Raw genomic sequence first — 16,528 nt, forward strand, 5'->3', positions numbered from 1 at the left:
CATATATATATATATATATATATATATTGGATTTTTTTAGGAAATATATGAAAAATACCATTATGAAGATTATTAATATTTGTTTCCACAGATTTTGGTTTTTTTTTCGGAATATCGAAAAATTTAAAAGTAATAAAAAAATAGCTCATCGGTACTCTTTAATTTAACCTGCGGTAATGGTTTATGCCAAGGCGATTCACCAGTTGCAGTTCGCTGCTGCCGCTGCGTATTTGTTGATGCAAATCCAGTGCACATATTGTATCCATTTGAAACGCAGCATGGCTTAATTTGCAATGCCGAAATGTTTGGCATTTTGTTAGAACAGATCATGGCATAGGCTTACATTTGAGATTCTCTCTGAAGTCTGCACAAATTGAAGTAGACCTCAGAATAGTCGATTGGCTCAGGAGTCTTACCAAGAAAACATTAGAATACAAATGTCAGCAGACTTACTAATTTGTCTGAGAAGTCAACCAACAGCCATCACCTGCCGAATCAAAAAAACGCTTGTTTATGAGAAGGATAAACAAAATTTTAACTCACAGCTGAGGTGCACATATCAAGATCAAGAGAGCAGTCGATAAAGGACCCAAATCAGATAGTATCACTCCATCGAAACGTTTTCAGGACTTTAGTCAGTGCGATGCAGTCGCAGCTCAGCTGCTCAAAAAGTATCTGTGACTGTTACTTTTCCTGATTCATAAAGCCACCACTACCGGCGGAAACACCATCGTCGATCCATGAGGGGAAAAAACAAACAAAAAAAAGCCAGTAAAATATTGTTTTTGATGGCTGCATCACAACGTACATGGTCACTTGTAGTTTGCCTGACGATAATACATGCCTCGTTCTCATCAAATAGGGAAACCACAGAAGCCATTGACAACCGAAAGAGAAACCTCTGTGATCGATCGAATAGGATAAAGGTCTGCAAAGTACATGAACAAGAATTCTCTCCACGGTAAGAATTCCACCAACCGACCAGCCCAAAGATTGTCCTCCGTGACTTCTGAATGTACTGCAACCAAGCAACTCAACTCATTCGTATTTTATTCATCTCATAAAAGAATGCTACTAAGGAGAGATCCTTTGTGCCTCAATATAACAACTCCTCAAACACGGGATCTACATTGCATCCCCATTTTCCATGATACAATTCTAGAAGTTTCTCAGCTGGAGTCACTCCTGTCACAAGATTGAGCTTGCATAATTAGTGCGAGTGTGGCACCAGGTGGCCGCAGAATCATCATTTGTCAGTTTAACATAATGTTCTATGAGATGAAAATAATACCAGCTTCGAAGATGCAAAGTAACTATCAGATATCTATGTTATGGATCACAAGTTTACCCATAAAGAGTATTCTTGCTGTTCAAAAAATCAGCAAATAGGTGGAAAATATGACATCATATATGTGATACAACTTAAAGATACATATGCTGAATGTATATGGAACAAACTGGGAACATATCACAGATCTGTGAAGCACACACTAATACAAAGCACATGTTTATCTTTGCCCATCTACATGCACTCACATAAATATGATTTATTTATCAGATATTCTTATCTATTCAAATATACTTCTGTAACCACAAGGATACACATTTGTATGCAAAGACCACAATGTTACCCCTATGAAAGCTTGATCTTCAATAAATAAAACTAATAGCACTGGGAATTTTTATAGAAGTAGGTAGTGAAGGAAAAAAGATAATTCAATTTTGTCCCTCAAGGGTAAAAACACATGATATTTCATATGCCAAGTAGGATAAAAGAGGTAAATGCACTTAAACTTGCAAAACTTTACCTGTTTGAACCACGTCAGTTACTTCTTTTAGAAACCCAGCTTCTTTGTATCCTCTTCTTTCCAACCCATCCTGCCACATTACGAGATATGTGTAAGAAAAAGAACACACCTTATATGCATCACCACATAAACAGTGCTGCAAATTGCTATTGAACAACCTTAGACAACTGTAGAACTTCTTCAGCAACATGTCTAAGCAGCCCATCGCGGAATGGGGTCTTTAAACCGGTTATTGGAACCTGTTAGTCTAATAATTAGCATGAGATTCTCAAAAATGTTAAAGATCATAAACTCATGAAAATGATTAACTACTCCAGTAGCAAATAAAGAAATCTTAAGTTCTAAAGATAAAACATTATGAGAAATAATTAACTTATCTAGTAGCAGCACATGAAGAGATCCTAAGCTTGAAAAGATATACTAACATTTTTTTATGAGGGTGTTAGCTATACCTAGAAATAAGAATTGGAAACAAGGAGTTGACAAATATTCAGCAATAAACAAAGATTAGCCAGTGTCAAGTTCATGCATTCTACAAAAGTGATTTTAGTCGAAAGAAAGCAAATGTTTTCTTAATACCTTTCTCCGTAACATTTGTCTTTCTTCCATTGTCCAATCAGCTGTCATGTCTAATACATTCTGTAATGAAACCTCATCATATAACAAGCCCACCTGCAAATGAAATGCCTTGAATCAAACGTGCTCACAAAGAACAGTAGGTTCATGACACATCTGGAATCCCAGTAACTTCACGTTTGATGTCACCATAGAAAAAAAAATTGTTGAAAGCTAAAATACCCAAAATGCTGGCAAAGCACATAACCTCCTCCAAGGGCCACCATCAGCACCCCGCATTTCCAGGTATCTCTTCAATCTGACCTGCAAAGAAAACACGAAACAACTTGGGTATTTATCACACTTAATTTGCTTCCAAAAGTGATCAACTAATGCAAAGGTACCTCAGGGAATATTGTTGTTAGATGATTTTCCCAATCATTAAGTGTTGGGAGCTCACCAGGTATGCAAGGAAGTTTTCCTTGCATAAAATCCTGTCCATATGCCATGTAAGTACAATATTCCCAAATTAAAAAGTTCAAAAACATCAGAATGGAAGAATTTTCTCATGCAGCAACATATTTGAAGTGAAAAAGATGTAGAAACAAGAAACAAAAAGGAAAAGAGATTATGTGTAGAGAAAAACCCTGAAGGACAATCCAGTGCAATCAATATATTTCTTGTTCCTATAGACGAAGTACATGGGAACATCGAGGGCATAGTCCACATATTGTTCAAATCTGCAATAACAGATCAAGGATAATTAGTCTTCAAGAATAAGTTGCAAGAAAAAAATGTGAAGCGAAGTTCTTCATAAATTGCTATCACGTTAAGCTTTTTTGGCCTATAAGCCAAAGATGATTATGACTACAATTGAGATTCAGCAGAAAGCAAAAGTGATTTGCAGAACTGCATTGATCAAAAAGCAGTTACGTTTTCTCAAAAGAACATGTATCTTATAATCCAGGTACACTTTAACAAAGTGTTATTGACCTTTGAAATGCTAAATTTACACATCTCAATTATGTTTTATAGTGAAATGCATATCACATAATTATTAGATAGGTTTAGGATATAGGGTTTGCAGAGAGCATATAACATGAAACAAAACTTTCCCCCGTCTTTCCCCTTTAATAAAAAAATGAAAAAGCATAAGAGTATGAACAATGGACATATCAATAAGGATGACAAAACTCACCGAAGTAAGAAATTATGATACTTCTCGACAAGAATACAACTATCGAAGTTCAACAAAACAACCATTGCCTTATAATTATGAAGGTAAAGAATATTTGAAAATTAATCTATTCGTTTTTATTTTTTTTTCGTTGCAAAGTAACAGTAATGATTAACATCAACACAGAAGGTGCAGAGAAGGATTGGCAGAAGTTCACTGTTAAGATATCCAGAATTTGGTAAATACCAACTCACACACAAACAAGCTTGGAAAACGATTCAAGAAGTCTATAAAAAACAAACAAAGAGAGAGACAGAGGAAGGGCAAAAAAACACTTACCCAAAAGAGTCATCAAATACAAAAGGAAGCATTCCAGTCCGGTTATTGTCTGTATCAGTCCAAATATGGCTGCAGCAAGTAATGATTTATCAAGAAAACATCAAAGTAGAGAAATAATGACATATAAGAAGAAGAATACACATCAGATGTTAAGATAAACCTTCTCATGCTAAGATAACCATTTGGTTTTCCTTCAGTGAAAGGTGAATTAGCAAATATTGATGTTGCAATCTGATTCAAGAACTAGTTAGAAGTCAAGATTACACAAGTGAACAAAATTTTAAGAGGCAAATAATAAGTACTCACAGGTTGCAAAGAAAGACCAGCACGAAATTTCCTAATCATATCAGATTCAGAACTGAAGTCAAGATTGACCTGATAAAAAACAGTTTTGAGTCGTTGAACTTCGATAGTAATATGAGACTGTTGATAGCAAAAGGACATTGCAACATGAATTCACATCTAAAAAGGCAATATTTAAAAAAAAAATAAGATAACGCCAATTTCATAGTTGAAATTTAACCTGAACCGTACAAGTCCGGAACATCATATCAAGTCCAAGAGAACCAACTTTTGGCATGTAGTTTCTCATAATCTCGTACCTTCCCTGTGGAAAGCATCCTAGTGAGCGTATAATTACAGCAACAAGAAACAACAAGAACAATATGTATGAGCATATTGTTCCTTGAGGAATTTCAAACAAATGAAGACAGAAACTAGTTGCTAACTTTTGAAATCACAGAGATGACCATATTTCATGTAAATTCCTTAACCAAGAACTACAGTGAAATGAAACAATCAGTCACTTCCAGTAACTAGACACTATGTATTAACAGAGCTGCGGGTTACCAAAACCATGAAAGATGGTTGAACTAAGAAAATATAATCGTCTTAGTTCAGAAGAGATTGAACAGACAGAACAATAGATTTTATAAATCATGCCTCTCCACATACACAAAGAAAACAACCTTGGTTATTCCTACTTTTAGATGTGAAAATTTTATAGCATTATAAGATCAAATCCAGACCCGAAGAAAACACCCAGTGTAACCAAGAAACATAGCAGACCTATTATCCACTCATGGAAAAACTACCTTCTACCATTAAGCAAAAATTTTATACTGCACAATAGCAAGAATCAATTTTTTGTGCATGATGTTTTTTTAATTTCCCATGTCATATTTCAATTATAATATGAAAAAGTTATATAAACCATAACCTAATATTACATGACCTGGTGAATGAATTCACTTAGTCTCCAAACAACTGTATGAGTCTATTGTAAAATACATTATTATGGATTATATAGTTTTGTGCACTTGCAATATCAACTAGTTATTATTAGGTTTTGTACCTTCAAAAGAAAAGGAAAAAAGATACCCTAGCTCCACCCTTTATTGAGTGTTTTTTAGTCTTCTTTGCAACCACACAATAGATATAGGTAAAATTTCCTCATTCCTTAGCAAAGAGAATTGATCCAGATCTTTATGGAAGTATCAAGCAAGGTTCTGAATACCGTACCATACCGATATACCGTTTAGTTATCGGTATGGTACGTACCGAGTGTACCAACACATGATACATTAAGGTGTACCGATGTACCGCTCGTATCGAGCGATATGATACGATATTGCAAACCATGGCATCAAGCAAGTAGAAGTTATAGCATTATCTTCATAACATGGACACAGTTTAATTACTTGTACAATTAACTCTAAACATTAATTCAGCAACCATTTTCAGGGCTTATTTTATGCAATATAGGAATTTAAAAACTGCACTGTAATAGGAAAGAAGTATGAAATAGAAAGAAAAAAAACCAAGCCTCTAAAACAGTGTCTCGAGATGTGTATCAAAAAAGCAAAAGAAATATTCCATATATGAGTAGTATGGATAACATACAAAAGCCTGTCATACCTTGGGCATAATAGGAATGTCCTTCAGCCCCCACTTTGGCTGAAAACCAATTCCTAAAAATCCAATCCCCATCTCCTCTGCCACAGCTTTCACCTATCGAATAGCAGTAAACAAAAATAAAGTAACAAACCACACGAATCTCATTAAAGACAAACATTTAAGTCATATATGAATTATTCAATCATGCAGCATCATTCTTCCCATAAGATGAATGACAATCTTGTTAGACACAAAACATGTAAAAAAATGCTGAAGAACTGGAAACCATATGGTAAAGTCCTTAGTTTGATAATATTTTTGCAGTGATCTACGAACTTCTGTGACAAGGCAATCTGAGAAATTTTCTTAACGTATTATGAAATATACATAAATGAATTTAAACTTAACAAGGAGAAGCCTGCAGAGTTATAATCTGACCTGATAAAGATGTGAGTTAACCTCAGCACAAGTCTGGTGAAGCGTCTCAAGAGGTGCACCACTAAGCTCAAACTGACCACCAGGCTCTAATGAAATGTTTTGTTTACCCTGCACAATCAAATACCAATCTCTTCCTCATGAATGTCAAACAATCATATATATAACTACATTATAAAGATGATAACTTGAATGTACCACACTGTCACGGACAAACTTCTAAACAAGATGTTTGATGTAATGCTCATGTATGTCCGTGTCTCTTGGCATGTTCTTGCCTTGTACAGAATGTAGAGGGGCGGCCGAAGGCTTAATAGTCCCATTTTAGTTGGGTTGGTGGCCTCTTAGGCTTGTAAATAAAGGTTGTGTCATGTGGACACGTGCGAGAGATTTTCGGTCTGTAATGGACCATTTTACCCTTTGTTGTGTCACTGTTCAGAGCTTGTAAAGTCTGTTTGTAATTTGCATTGTCTATGAAGTGTTTTTCGGACATGTTTGCTTGTGGATCCCGATTGAGGCGTTCTCTTTAACCCGTTCTCTCTTTTGTTGGTCCTAAGGGACAATGGGAGGCTTCGGGGAGGCTGACCTTTGCGAACGGACGCGCGAGGGTGCCGCACGACTTAGGCAAAACCAGCTAAGTCCGTGTCATATGGTATCAGAGCGGGACAAGCACTCATAGAAACACTTGACATGCAAATGTGGGGGACCTAGCGGGGCTGCGTTGAGGGCAGTCAGCAACACGCGCGACCGTTTGGGGGAAAACGGGCATGAAGATGTAGGGAAAAGGAGTCGCTCAGAGGAGCGGGCATCTGAGTTTGGCATTCAGAGGAATGGCCAACCCTTTGCGCAAGAGGCACCACGAGAACAGGCAAGCTTGGAATAATGCGGAGCGCACAAAGGTTGGGATGACTGAGTTTGAGCTACGGCTCAACGTTGACAACTTTACTTGATGGTGCTCAAGGCAAGCGAGGCGCTTGGCAAAGGTCGAGACCATGCAAAGTGGAATGAGTTGCTCAGCGACCGAAAGAGTTGTGCAAAGCTCACAGAGGTGAGGGGAATTGCTAACTCGAAGAATTCGGTACTCATGCATGGGCTTGTATGCGGACGATGGAATGTTCGTGGCCATCCCAAGGCGGTCGAGACTCGGCGCCTTGGAGCATTGAAACTTTCTCTTCGGCATGCGAAGGATACGTCCGGAGGAGGCTGAAGTGTGCAACGAGTTCAGCATGTTGCTAGGCCTTGAGGGGTGCAGCGGTGGCTGTATTGACGTGGAGGCGCAATCTAGCAAGTGCGTTTGCAAGAGGCAGAACAATGCATAGTTTGTTCAGCAGATCGGAGTAGTCCAAGGGGATGGTGGTCTCCGAAACGAAGAGAGATGTTGCTCCAACGGGATAGTTATCCAGGAGGGATAAGTCCCGGCTCTCCAGAGGGAGAATCATGTGAGACGGACCTCACATGTTGAGGATGAGTACCTCAACAGACAACAACTCTACGAAGCTCGATGGACTGAGCAAGCGGCGAGGAGTTGTCGCATGATCTCGCTCGAGAGAATACATTGGTGGATGCATTGCGAGATCAAGTGGGGGAGCAACCTAAAGCAACTTAAATGAAGGCACACTTGGAGTCGATCTGGAGATCGGACTCAAGGGAGGGCTGACCCGTGGAATGGTGGGCGCGAGGGCCACCATCGACTCAATGCAAAAACGAGGAGCGGAGCAACTGGGGTGTAACTTGGCGAAGTACCCAAGCCGCATGAAGGGAGCCAGCAGAGAAGTTGGAACATGGAGCAGAAGCACATTGCTTTCCTTAGACAGAGGTCAAAGACATGAACTCTTGCAGAGGCAAGGGTAGGATCATGTTGTTCCATGGGTCCTTCATTCTGACGGAGCAGACTCATCTTGCATGGTGCCAAAGACGAAGGGAGCTTCTGGGCACATGCACCTTATCTCAGAGGAGCATTTGATGGAGGAACTAAGGCGACTCAATTTGCGGAGGCGAAGTTGGGTTCAGAAGGCCTTAGCACGGGGCAAGAGGACGCAGAGGCGGGTACTCTTGAAGAATATGCCACAGTGTTGCCATTCGAGTTGCTATGAAGGAAGCGGTGCGCAGCGGAGATTGTGCTGGTAGGGGCAGAGGCCCAGGATCCAGACAATGGTGCACAAATTACAGTGAAGTCGGTGGACTTCGGGAGCTACTAGGCGACGGACTGTCCTAGAGCGGTGCTTCATCTAGGTGTGACCCAAGAGTGGGTGGATGAAGGTCGATTGCCAAAGGAGCGAACAAAATCGAAGGTGGAGGAGACCCTGCGATGTATTGGCAGAGGCCACACATGGAGGGTTCACAATTCGAGTTTATTCCACAAGGATCAGAATGCAATGGAGATGTCACCAGGAGGCGACATGGTGCAGCGGATCGTGGTGGAACAATTCGTGGCAATGCGATACACACGACTTTGTCCCGTGAGGGATGAGATCATATGGAGGTATGATCGGGAGCTACTGGGAGCTCTGCTTTGGTGAACAACACGACGGCAAGAAGGGCTATGGATTCAAGGAGTGAAGGCCATGGTACCGCAGAGGCGGGTCTTCCGTGCGTGCATCGAATTTGCATCGGACGAAAACCTTGGTCATCAGCATATGGGGGCTGTGTTCCACTAAGGGAAAAGTTCGAATGCAAGTACCAGTGAGTTCCATGGGAGGGACTTGATCATGCAGAGGTATGATCGAAGCAGCTGGAGAGTTGGACTGCTCTAGAGCTCATATTTGCTTAAGGGAGCCCGACAAGTCAGAGGACACGGTCGAGTAAGCGAACGTTGCTACCAAGGAAGCTAAGGAGAACAGAATCGGTGCAAACTCTACAACGTGATGGCAGAGGCCATGCATGGGAGTTGCAGTCTGTCTTTCCAACGACAAAACGGACTGCTTGGAAAACACAGAGGTGTTGAAGCAGGGGGTCGAAAGGGGCGAGGAAGCGACGACGAGTCCAGAGGGACTTAGCTACCCAAAATCAAGCATCAGTTAGAATGGAGGTGGACTCAGAGGAGTGTCACAGAGACATATCTACTGATTGTGAAGAAAAGGGATTCAGAGGCGAGGCGACGGAGAGTGCCATGGGCATGGCAGCGCCATGGTACCGCAGAGGCGGGATTTCCGTGAAAGTCATTGATCCCTTGCTCTCACGGAGGGAGAGCGCTTGGTCGTGAAAGGGGCCGAGGAAGTGGAGCATGCAGAGGCAATCTCCAAGTACCGAGACAAGACTGAAGAGCAGAGGCCAAAAAACTTCGTAAGACCGGTGTCAACAAGTTTCTCATCAAGATAGCCGTAAGTGAAGGACTTCGGGTCATGCAAGAGTGCACGACCAAGGAACGAAGCAAGCAGTACGCGGTGCTGTACCTTTGCTACTCAGTGGAGTAGGCGGCAGGGTTGATGGAGAAGACGGTACAATCCCAGAGGCGACCTCATCTATCAGAGAATTACTCCAAGTTGGGGTGAAAACTTCCTGCATTCCAGAAGTTTAATGGCATTGAGAAGGTGAATCACAGTAACTAACTCAATGCAAGGAGTGCAAACACTTCAAGTGCTTCAGAAGTGTGAGCAAAGAGCAGGCGAAGGCCAGTAACCAGCTCGATGCATGAAGTACAACCTCGAGGAGGCGGGCGAAGTCAAGTAACCTTTGCCTTCTCAACTCTTAAGAGAATGGGCGAAACCGAGTACCCCAATTCTCTTATCTATCCAGCAGAGGAGCTCTGCACAAGTTCAAAGACCCTTCGAAGAGAATGGAAGACAACAGTTGTCAAATCCTCACCAATGGTGATTAGTGCTACTGAGAGTAGATTGTCCGCTTCATTTCCCAACGAAATGCCAATCGAAAGCGGAAGTGATGCGAACCTACTTGGATGTGACAACTAACTGAAAGAAGAGTCAATGAGCAGATGTTGTGGAGGAAGGACCCAAAACTTCAGAAGTTTGCGAGGCGATGCTCGTTAAAGCTCCAACAAGCATCTACCCAGTTCAAGCAGCATGTGGAATTTTTGAGAGACTGGCGCAGTAAGGATGGTTTTTTCCGTCATTTTGGTGGATCCGCAGGAATCAACGAGGATCAACACAACTCAGCCAACCCCACACCAGAGTCAGAGTCATTGGCGAGTTGAAGCAACATGGCGGATCAAAAGTTCGACTACTCAAAAACAGCAGCGGAGAGCAGCTGGGAGCCAGGAGGCGCATTGCAGCTGGAGCAGAAGATTGAAGACTCAATAAAGGCGAAGAGTTGCAGTGTTCACAAAGGCTTCGACGAGGACGTCGAAGGGATAAGTGGGGGAGAATGTCACGGACAAACTTCTAAACAAGATGTTTGATGTAATGCTCATGTATGTCCGTGTCTCTTGGCATGTTCTTGCCTTGTACAGAATGTAGAGAGACGGTCGAAGGCTTAATAGTCCCATTTTAGTTGGGTTGGTGGCCTCTTAGACTTGTAAATAAAGGTTGTGTCATGTGGACACGTGCGAGAGATTTTCGGTCTGTAATGGACCATTTTACCCATTGTTGTGCCACTGTTCAAAGCTTGTAAAGTCTGTTTGTAATTTGCATTGTCTATGAAGTGTTTTTCGGACATGTTTGCTTGTGGATCCCGATTGAGGCGTTCTCTTTAACCCGTTCTCTCTTTTGTTGGTCCTAAGGGACAATGGGAGGCTTCGGGGAGGCTGACCTTTGCGGACGGACGCGCGAGGGTGCCGCACGACTTAGGCAAAACCAGCTAAGTCCGTGTCAACACGGCTACTGTCCTATATTTTCCAATAGAACATGTAACAGAGGCTTGCAATGAAAATGATGTAGTCATTTGCTCATTAATCTTCGAAGTACTAAACCGACACTGGGTGGTCGAGTACACAATGAAAAATCATCAGAATTTAGGATTATGAGTAAATGAGACAATAAGAAAGGGCTACACTATACAAACATGGAGATTCATGGATGAGGTCATCGAGTTGGTATAATCACAGTAGAGTCACCCCATAATTCAAACCTATATTTACTTAGGTGTACAAACGTAGAGGTTAATGACTCAAACCTAAAAGAAATTATAGAAAAAATCAATAAACTTAAACTTGGCTTAGTAGGATATAATTGTAGGAATCTGGAGAAAAAGTAGAAGGCCAAATACTATAAGATGAAAAAAGACAGCATAAACTGGCTAGCAGAGGGAAATCCAAGAATAAGTTGAAAGTATCTCTGAGGCGTTAAAGTTGGCAAAGTTGTCTTTCGCTGAAATGAAGGATGGCTCTTTCACCTGCTTGAGGCCAATAACATAATCTCCTTCCACTATTTTATCCCAATCAAATCTCTCTGCTATAGCATTCAGCAAGTCTGCAATTTGTTCATATTTCATCGGACATAAAGTTCCAACTTCAAAGCCAAACTTCTCATGTTCAGTCCCAATTCTGCCACAAAAAAATAAAAGTGAAACTACTAACTGCAGATAAAAGTGCAGAGTCCCAATATGCCAAAAACAATGACGCTACCCTCAAAACCAGAATGCATAAAAAGTTGAGTAATTCCAAAAATTAAACAACAATACATCAACTTCAACTACATTTATGACAAACAGAAGACAAACATTCGAGGACTGGAAACAGGCAACACAACTGAACACTGAACAAAAGCATATAACCAAGGAAGACTGATACAAGAAAAGAGCAAATCGATATCCAGTTTAGGAGAGCACAAAAAAAAAATACATGAGATCACCTTTCTCTTACCTTCGATAGTATCCTAGAAGTAAAATTCTGGAATAACTTCACCCTGAAGTCCTAGAACTTAACAATCAGGGATAGGATGTAGTTGGTCGCCACATATGTCATGGTTCATAGATACTTAAAAAGTATCATCAGATGTACTAACTATGAAGGGCAGCCATTTTGGTGGAAAGACCAGACCACAGAACACATGATGCCCTTTGTATTTGCTATGACAACTTTTTGGACAGATCAAACAAATATAACATCTCAAGGAAACACAAAAATGTTCAAGAAGCAAGCGCGTTTCCACAAGTAAAAGAAGTATCATAAGCAAATCAAAGTTGCAGAGGGTTCTGAGGCAGCGATTTCAAGATGCATACCGCCACATTTCCTTGGGCTTGCAACCGGAAGCGAGGTACCCAACGAGGTCCTCTTTCGTCAACGGCTCCGTTATCACCACGGCGTCATCCGTAGGAGGGCTTGCGGCAACAACCATCCCGCTCGTTCTTCCATATCCTCGAGCAACCCAACGTAAACCTTGCGACCTCCTCTCCCCATGCCGCACCAAGGAATCGAACCCCACAAAGACTCCTCTCCTTTTCAAAGCACCACCACGTTCCGGACCAAAACCGGAACCTAAATTCTCAGAGAAGTGGATTGGATTGACAAGCCAACCGGAAGCCGCCGCCATTACTTCAACCAACCTCCAAGGAGAAAGACCGAGAGATCTCACGTAAAAACAGCAGAACGACAAAAAGACAGCGATTCTTGGACCGGAGTCTTGGATTAGTAGCGCGATAAGAAGAGGAGGGTCGAGAAAGAGGTATCACCTCGAAATCGATTCAAGATCCCTTTCTCTACGCTGGCAGCAGAGAAGAAGCAGCAGCGGCGGCGGCGGCGGAGGACAGACGAGTGGACTGAGGAAGTGGGGGAGATGGGAGAGCCCAAACGGAAGGGAAAGGGGGTAGGGAAGACGCTGTTTAGTGGCGGGCAGCCTCCGTGCTCGCGACGCGGCCCATTAGCTGCCACGTGCATCCGCCTCGGGGCCCCATTTCTGGCACATCAACCTACCATTTTAAAAGGCGAGGAACGATTCGCTGCTTTCAGTTTTATTACAATATATGACACGCGGAAATTACGAAACTGACCGGGCACGAATATGTTCGATATATAAAGGATAATCTATACAGAAAATTCTTTATTAGATTTATTACATAATTTTATATTAAATCGGATTAACTTGAATAATTTCTTAAACAAATAATTGAAATATAAAGATAAAATTGAATTTTTTTGAATTGATTAAAAGTAGGATAAAGAATTGTATATATTGTTTGGGTTTGAATATGGGTTTCATTGCAATCTTGGAATTGGAATGGTCAGATCAATTTGATTCCGATTCAATTTTCATTCGAATCGAACGATGATGAGACCTAATAATTATGTCCGACGGTCCGATCCATGTAGCTCGTAATTATGCTACCAACTGGCCGTCCAATACGTGTCTAAGACAACGATGATTGCAAGTATTATATAACGAGGTCCGATCCCATCATAAGCGGAAGATGAATCTGGTCCGGCATCCCTTGCGGATTCAGAAGCGTCACCGCTCCGATTCCGTACACGAACGTAGTCCCATCACGTGCCCACTTTATCGTCCTTTAATCATTCTTAAAAGTATTTTAATCATTCTTTTTCCCGCTCGATCAAAATTACAAATCTTGCGTAGGTGCTTACGTCTCGATGCTCTCCGATGACGTCATCGTTGCATCAAAATCTGTGTTGGGTGCTTCCGAGAAGTGGATTCCAGATCGAAAGAAGAGGAAAAAGAGGGAGGAAACGTGATGCGGACATCATACCAAGCACGTTGGGGACCCAAATCACCTTATGCACCGCTTCTTTTCGGTGGACGGAACGAAGAGAGTGATAGGCCGAGAATGCAGCCAATGAACACCACTGATTCACATCGCAATCGGTTGTAGTATACTCTGTCGTGCAACTTAAACGGATGTCGACACGGCTAGATTTTATCCCGAAGGTGTAAGGTCATTCGCACGAGGATCCGACGACGATGTAGTGGTACAATTAGGTTGAGTCGAGACAGACCTTTGATTACTATTCTTTCCCGCAAATAAATATCAACGTCGGGAAAGAGATTTTTGAATGGTAGTATTTTTCCTCCCCTCCTGTCTGTGAGGTTGAAATTGACTTTTATACTTATTTGTCGGAAGGTTGTTTGTACGAGACTCGTTAATGATCCATGATATCTCGGGAGGTCGATCCATGCTTATCGTGTGACATGGGCCGACTTTATGACTGTGCTATGCGATGTCGCCCTGCATCATCGTGAATGATTCAAAATAAAACAACACCACCTTGTATAGATTTAGACGGCACGGGTATGACTCCCGTCGCCCCCACGTCGACCATGAGATGGCTATCGTTTGTTGCCACACCAATTATACCAAAATATGTCATATCATACTCGAAGAATAAAATCTCTATTATGCTCGTAAATAAGGAGAGAGAGAGAAGAACATATCATCTCTTCAAATGATAGCCTAGCAAGACTTAAAACCACAACACAGAATCAACCCAATCATAGTTCTTTCTCTGTCTCTTGCCCTTTACCTATCATATTACTATAAGGCTTATCAACTTATCAAGCCCAAGCTACTATCAAATATGCTAACCATAGAATAGATGTCAAACTATAGTAAATAAATTTATATTATTATTCACTTTCGATATAAGACTAAAATTGAGTGTGTTGCACGAATAACAATTACATTGATTAAAAGCATAATTTCTTCTTAGTAGTGCATCATCAACTAAATCAAATAAGTAGAGAGAAAGTATTCCATAAATCTAAATATGTTGGTTAGTTTAATTATTAAAGATCCTCTCACATGAGAAGAAAATAATAGTATCAAATTGTGTCTTCATAATTTATCTTTCATATAATATTATTTTAAATTAATTATTTCACATGTTTGAGTCTTACCTCGAGCAAGCATATATATATATAATTTAATTCTTCGTATGGATATTTCAATAACGAAATACAGACTACGATATATGCGTGTTTGCTTATCAATACGTGTCTTGTATCAGCAATTACAAACGCCTCGTTTTATTGGTAAACAAAGAGTCATTATGAAGTAACGCTGTAAACTCTCCTTTTTCCACACACACAACACGAGGAGGAGCACCACCACAAAGAGGAAGCAACGCCATGGTTCGGTCATGCCCTGTGCTTTAGTTTGGGCACTGCCTTGGGCTTCGGCTCATGCCCTGGGTTTGCTCGTGCACCGCCGTAGTCATTCAACGAAACCGTCAATGATCGTGGCTCTCCGGTGGTCCGCCCTGTTCAGTTCCATCACAACAATGATGCGAGTCCACGCAGAAACTTACACAGAATGGAAGGAGCAGAGAGAGAGAGAGAGAAGGAAGCATCAGAGCGACTAACTGAGACAGGATGCGTGAAACCTACGCCGCAGAGTAAGACGACGACGACGACGAAACAAGGGAGCCATCGAGATCCGAGCGAACAAGAATCCATCGTGTCTTCGGCGTTGCACAGGGATGGCGTGGGTTCGTTTCTGTTATATCCACGGGCGATGAGCAAGGAAAAGCCAGCGACGTGCCGAGCTTACATCCGCGGGGAAAGAGACGACCATAAACAGGTCGTGCGAGCCACGCAGCGTTAGGATGTCATCTCGCCGCCGACGCCACCTTATAAAGGATGAGACGAGATTTCCACCGCAGCTATATGAACGACAGTTGGATCAACTGGTCGTACTGTGTATTTTATATTATTTTTTAATAAATAAATTAAAAATACCTATAATAAAAACTAAAAAAATACTACAACTAATTTAAAAAGTTGTATATAAAATAATAAGAACTATAATAGCAACTAACATTATAAACATAAACATTGATGATAATTATATTAAATCACATCGATTTTAATCTGTTTCTCATATTAATTATAATTTCATACTTGATGTTGAGATGAGCATATTAACGATCAATCATCATCTAACATGTAAGCGTCATATAAAAATTCGTGTGGAAGAAAAATAACTCATGTCATTTGTGTCTATCTGCTCGCGTGGATAAAAGTCAAAGATAAGTCATTTAAGGTTATCTCTCCTGTACCATCCACACGAACAAAATGTCAATTGAGAGATGTTTAAGCAGTTATATGATGTCTCATTTAAAGCCTAATACAAAAGGTGATCCCGACACTATGCTAAGGGCTCTCCCCCTTACCCCCCTAAAAAAAATTACATTGATTATAAATCTCGTACTAACTTGAGCATCGGAAGGATCAGTGTGAGAAACTTCTCTCGACATTGGCCTAAGTATCGATAATACCATGAGACTCGATGCTTCCGCTTCGAAGCTACCTCATAATCATCTACAAGCCACTTCGAACATTTCAATGTCTTCGGGTTTGGACCACGTCGGTTTGACTTCGACTTCGACAACGAATTTCTCTAACATATGTAAATATCATCTTAAACAAATAATAAAATATTTATGTTAAATATTTTGATGGTTTAATTAATTTCAACC

At 41.0% G+C, this 16,528-nt stretch overlaps 1 protein-coding gene across 2 annotated transcripts; it reads right to left on the reverse strand.

Annotated features, from left to right (window-relative positions):
* Positions 1-760: 760 nt before the first annotated feature.
* Positions 761-12,971, reverse strand: LOC103986183 (glutamate--cysteine ligase A, chloroplastic). 2 transcript variants are annotated; one of them, XM_065151380.1, is made up of 16 exons: positions 12,775-12,971; positions 12,325-12,637; positions 11,497-11,647; positions 6,214-6,321; positions 5,797-5,889; positions 4,403-4,486; positions 4,186-4,254; positions 4,040-4,110; positions 3,880-3,948; positions 3,010-3,103; positions 2,768-2,857; positions 2,607-2,687; positions 2,388-2,480; positions 1,967-2,047; positions 1,809-1,878; positions 761-1,185 (listed from the first exon to the last, which is right to left on the reverse strand). In XM_065151380.1, exons 2-16 carry the CDS (start codon positions 12,633-12,635, stop codon positions 1,097-1,099), a joined length of 1,554 nt encoding a protein of 517 aa, XP_065007452.1. In that variant the 5' UTR covers positions 12,636-12,637; positions 12,775-12,971; the 3' UTR covers positions 761-1,096. The 2 variants fall into 2 exon arrangements, with proteins under 2 accessions (XP_065007452.1, XP_065007453.1); XM_065151381.1 differs by having other exon boundaries at positions 12,325-12,648; positions 12,775-12,970.
* Between the last annotated feature and the right edge of the window lie 3,557 nt (positions 12,972-16,528).

Source organism: Musa acuminata, chromosome BXJ3-5 (assembly GCF_036884655.1).
Source record: "Musa acuminata AAA Group cultivar baxijiao chromosome BXJ3-5, Cavendish_Baxijiao_AAA, whole genome shotgun sequence".
NCBI classification, from domain to species: Eukaryota; Viridiplantae; Streptophyta; class Magnoliopsida; order Zingiberales; family Musaceae; genus Musa; species Musa acuminata.